This window comes from Orbicella franksi, chromosome 12 (genome assembly GCF_964199315.1).
Source record: "Orbicella franksi chromosome 12, jaOrbFran1.1, whole genome shotgun sequence".
Taxonomy (NCBI): domain Eukaryota; kingdom Metazoa; phylum Cnidaria; class Anthozoa; order Scleractinia; family Merulinidae; genus Orbicella; species Orbicella franksi.
In genome coordinates, this window is record NC_138156.1 from 14,420,932 (window position 1) to 14,426,128 (window position 5,197).

Here is a 5,197-nt window from a genome sequence, read left to right on the forward strand (position 1 = left end):
GGTATTTCTTGGCAGTACATATTGTAGCATATTATGCTAATAATACAGTATATATACTGTAAGCTTTTAAGCCAGTTACACCGTCGGATTCATTAAATTACTATATACCGACGCAGATCATACGCCGTTAGTTATTGGCCTAAAATGTTACGGTATGAAAATTACCAGTTTATACAACTTATCCAATACCGACGCTAATTATAGGCCATTAGTTAATGGCCTAAAATGTTTCAGTATGTACTAAGTGTGGCTCCAAATTAAGCCGTTAGTTATTGGCCTAAAATGTTTCAGTACATAATAACTGTGGTTCCAAATTAAGCCGTTACTTATTGGCCTAAAATGTTACAGTATGTAATAAGTGTGGTTCCAAATTAAGCCGTTAGTTATTGGCCTAAAATGTTTCAGTATATAATAAGTGTGGTTCCAAATTAAGCCGTTACTTATTGGCCTAAAATGTTACAGTATGTAATAAGTGTGGTTCCAAATTAAGCCGTTAGTTATTGGCCTAAAATGTTACAGTATGTAATAAGTGTGGTTCCAAATTAAGCCGTTAGTTATTGGCCTAAAATGTTACAGTATGTAATAAGTGTGATTCCAAATTAAGCCGTTAGTTATTGGCCTAAAATGTTTCAGTATATAATAAGTGTGGTTCCAAATTAAGCCGTTACTTATTGGCCTAAAATATTACAGTATGTAATAAGTGTGGTTCCAAATTAAGCCGTTAGTTATTGGCCTAAAATGTTTCAGTATATAATAAGTGTGGTTCCAAATTAAGCCGTTACTTATTGGCCTAAAATGTTACAGTATGTAATAAGTGTGGTTCCAAATTAAGCCGTTAGTTATTGGCCTAAAATGTTCAGTATATAATAAGTGTGGTTCCAAATTAAGCCGTTAGTTATTGGCCTAAAATGTTACAGTACATAATAAGTGTGGTTCCAAATTAAGCCGTTAGTTATTGGCCTAAAATGTTTCAGTACATAATAAGTGTGGTTCCAAATTAAGCCGTTACTTATTGGCCTAAAATGTTACAGTATGTAATAAGTGTGGTTCCAAATTAAGCCGTTAGTTATTGGCCTAAAATGTTACAGTATGTAATAAGTGTGGTTCCAAATTAAGCCGTTACTTATTGGCCTAAAATGTTACAGTATGTAATAAGTGTGGTTCCAAATTAAGCCGTTAGTTATTGGCCTAAAATGTTAAATTAAGCCTTTACCAGTAAAGTACTCGGTGTGGTAGGGTATTCTGCAGTTTTAGTGTTAGCTTTTCAGTAGTACACCATGTCGTGTATGTAACTTGTATGTAGCGTGTGTTTCCTCGTACTCCTCTCTTTGTGGCTACGAATGTCATTGAATTCATGCTCGTTATCGCCATGACACAAGTCAACAATTGAGAGGTGGCCCATAATTTCTATTAAACTTTTAGCTGTAACTCTTTTCGTGTATTGACATTCACAATATTCTATCCTAGAACGCGCAATCCTCGCATCTTTGATTTCTTCGGAAATACCCTAAATTCGTTCCATAAAATATAGCGGCAACAAATATGGAACAAATCTAATATATGGAAGACGAACGCAATTTTTCGATTCTTTTGAGTGTCCTCTATGAAGTCATAAGGAGTCTTCCATTACAAATGGCACCACTCTGTTGAAAATTATTTACCAAAACAGAGTTAGTTAACTCTGGCCAAACGTAAGCGGTATTTCCATGATGTTGAATGCCAGTGATTGTTTTGTTAAAAGGCAACATCCACATTCGCGATTGACCAGTTAATAAAAAAACCGGAAATCAATTACTAATTGGTAATGGTATACCAATAATGTACTGTGTTTGCAACCTGAGATTTTGCTCACCGGGAGCTGACGTCTGGTGACAGGACGTCACAGGCCTTCGTTGTTACTACATTTTGCATCTCGTTTAACTAAGTGTTACTCGTGAGACAGTGAGCGGTTTTAGTCATTTTTATGCGCTATTGTGCAACTCAAAAGAATCCATAATGGAATTGGTTTCTGATAAGAAGACCTTTGCTGAGGCAGTCACCGGCCCTACTTCGTTCGGTGCACATTCCTGGTCACATTTGCAGACCCAGAATGAAGAGCAGGCCCTAGTCCTTGCTATCCAGGAATCACTCAGCAGTACTAAGGTAGCTAACATTTAGTTTATTCAGTTGATTTGAAATCGCTTCACTTGCGGTAACATTTTGTTCATGAAATTTATTTCAATAGGTTTTAAATCATTGCTTACGTCCTTTTTCTCAGATTGACGACGATTCCAACAAAGAATTAAAGCGGCCTTCCCAAGCTATCACGAAGCGGTTCAAGGTAAGTTTCGGGTGGTCCATTTCTTATTTTCAATCAACGAATTTATATTGCAATCAACTAATTACACTCATTTAATAACTAAAGCTCCAGTAACAAACTGAATGGTTATATACTTAAACGTCCTGCTTGCGCCACGTGGTAATGTTTGACACCAAGTTCTCGTATGACAATCAACTGGCATTGTTTAGTGTTTATGCAAAATGAACAATGGGTATATTATGGTTTCATGGCGTCCGAGAGTTACAATAGACTTGTTGAGTGTTGTCTTGTTTGTATGGTTATAGTTGATTATTCCCGTAAACTCCAGGACTATTCAGAACAATAGAATTTCTAATGCAACCAAAGACATTGTTTGATATTGAAATTGTGGTGTCTTGAGAAATTATTCTCGCTTTGTTTTTAAAGAAACCCAAGAAACTATTACCATCTTGCACTTTTCAAGGATGTTCTGTTTATTCAAGGAATATTTTGGCGACAGAAGTACGAGAACGCATTTACGATATCGATATCAGTGACTTTGGACGAAAATTTAAAAATTTGGACATAAAAGGTTTCAAATCAGACGGCGACATAAAGACAGGGCCTCAATTAAGTGTGGATTCAGCAAATAACTTCAGTGGCCGCGGCTTGCATGAGACGAGAATTGAACCATCTATACCAGCGCGCGTGATAGATTGCAAAACAGCCGTATTTTTGCGAACACGAACGACGGTCAATATTCGAATGAAAGGTCTGGAGCGAGTATAAAAACGGCGATGGAGAATGGGGAGAGACGCTACAAACTACGACTGTCCGCTTTACATATATTGAATTCGTTCAAAATTACCCGTTCTTCTAGCAACGGAAAATTCTCATCGGTTTAGTTTGGAGGTAGCCTTTCATCAAATGTTAATCACACCTCGTCAAAATGATATAGACACCATATCATTTTCCTAGTATTCTCGCAAGAAGATGGACGACATTGATTTGGAAGCGCTTGCGAGCGAATTAGAATTTGTCTTAAAATCGGATCAAAAGGAAGCTGTGAGATCGCTTCTGAAAGGAAGAGACGTTTTGGTGTGCTGCCAACAGGCTTTGGAAAAAGCCTGATATTTGAGGGATTTGTTTTCGCGAAAAGCAGAGCTTCCAAATCGCCAATTGCAGCTTAAGTCGAACGCCCGACAATTAATATTATTGTCATTTATCCGATCAAAAGCAAATAACATCGAACGACGGTAGACATTTTATTGTTTCTGTGCCACAACTGCAGTAGACAGAGCAATGTGGTTTGAAATTTTTAAAAGATCACGAAGTTTGGACACTCTGCAAAATAAGGCATCCAAAGTATCAAATTTAAAATGTGGGTGGAGGTGTCAAAGAATCTTTGACACCTTAGTGACATTATTCGAACTACTGGTCGGAACGAATTCGTTGTATGAAAAGCCGACAGTCGTTTTCTCGCCTCTCGCTTCACACGTGAGGATCGCGCTGACGGCCCTTTGTGCCTTCCGAAAACGTCCGAAAATGGCTGTTTTGCAGTCTACCATTCTATCTTTCATTAGACGCGAAGGGCTTGTTCGCGACTCTCTCATCGTGTCGGTTGTCATAGCAATAACACGTGTAAACAACTATATGTTGAACTTACAACTTACCCTCGCACTGAATTTTTTTTTCTTCGGGACTTGCGCGAGCAAGATGAAGCGCAAGGAAGACTAAAACACGAGCAAGATTGAAGTTTGCGCTATGCACCTCTTGCATAAGCCGCAAATAAGCCGCGATACCCAACCTCGTTCCCAGGGTTTAATCAGTTTTTCACAGCACAAGAATGAAATAATCGTCAAATTTTCCATGGAATTTATTCCATTTAATTTGCAGGATATGAGTTATAGCGGAGAAAGCCGCAGGTCATCTCTGGGTGGGGGGAGGGACGTGCATCCCCTGAACCCCTCACCTACATCGGCCCTGGAAAGGGTAACGTGGGGATTACTTGTTGATGATACCTTATTAAGCAGCAAAACGTTATGATTATTAGTTTTTGACTGTGAACTTCATTTATAAACCGGAAATACTGTACACTGTAATACGTACATCGCAATAGAAGCCTTTTAAATGCATAATCTGAAGCTGTGAAAAGCAGAAAACTTGCAAAGCTACGTTTCATCGGCATATAAACAAGAGAAATTAGTATTTTAATCGCAAGTTGCCAAAAGCAAGGGCTAGCAGCAGTAGATTTTACTTCATTACGAAATCTTATTAAATTTAAAATTCCTTCCTGGGAGTCGTGATTTACACTCGAACCTTTCAGGGCACTCATTGTATAACACTACTTACTTACTTATCTATTTACTTACTTGATGCCATAGGTAAAAAGGAACAGGATTAAAACCTTTGAGTCGTGGGAAGCAGAAGAGTTTAACGCAGGAGTCCCTCGTCTGCCAGTGGACCGATATACTTACCGCGAGGTTTGTAATAGAGCCTGACTGTTCCTTTTATGATTTTATCTGAAGCAACTCAGCGGCCAGAATCCTAAATCCTAGAATGTGACTGGCTAAGGTTTCAAAACGGCAGTACAGCACCCGATTCTGCAGAAATGTACGAGTATTGTGCCTGATGCTCCTGATATAGTATGTTCCTGAAGTCAATATTATGCAAGCACAATCAGACAATCACAAACAGCAACCAAAGTGAACGTTATTAATTAACAGGCCAGGACGGTGAATAAGATCTAGAGAGATATCTTTATTAGCACTTAATTTAACTCTTACCTGTCACGCTCTATAAATTTTAATGCTTCAGGATCGATAACTAAAAAAATGATCAAAAAATCGGATTATTTTTGTTTCCCCTGAAATTTGGAGACATGAAACTAGAGATAATTATCTAAACACATGACTAGTT

At 38.1% G+C, this 5,197-nt stretch overlaps 1 protein-coding gene across 1 annotated transcript; it reads left to right on the forward strand.

Moving 5' to 3' along the window:
- Positions 1-16: 16 nt before the first annotated feature.
- LOC145462853 (uncharacterized) lies at positions 17-5,030 on the forward strand. Its single transcript, XM_081446483.1, has 3 exons — positions 17-2,142; positions 2,258-2,320; positions 4,663-5,030. Exons 1-3 carry the CDS (start codon positions 1,996-1,998, stop codon positions 4,777-4,779), a joined length of 327 nt encoding a protein of 108 aa, XP_081302609.1. The 5' UTR covers positions 17-1,995; the 3' UTR covers positions 4,780-5,030.
- Positions 5,031-5,197: the final 167 nt, after the last annotated feature.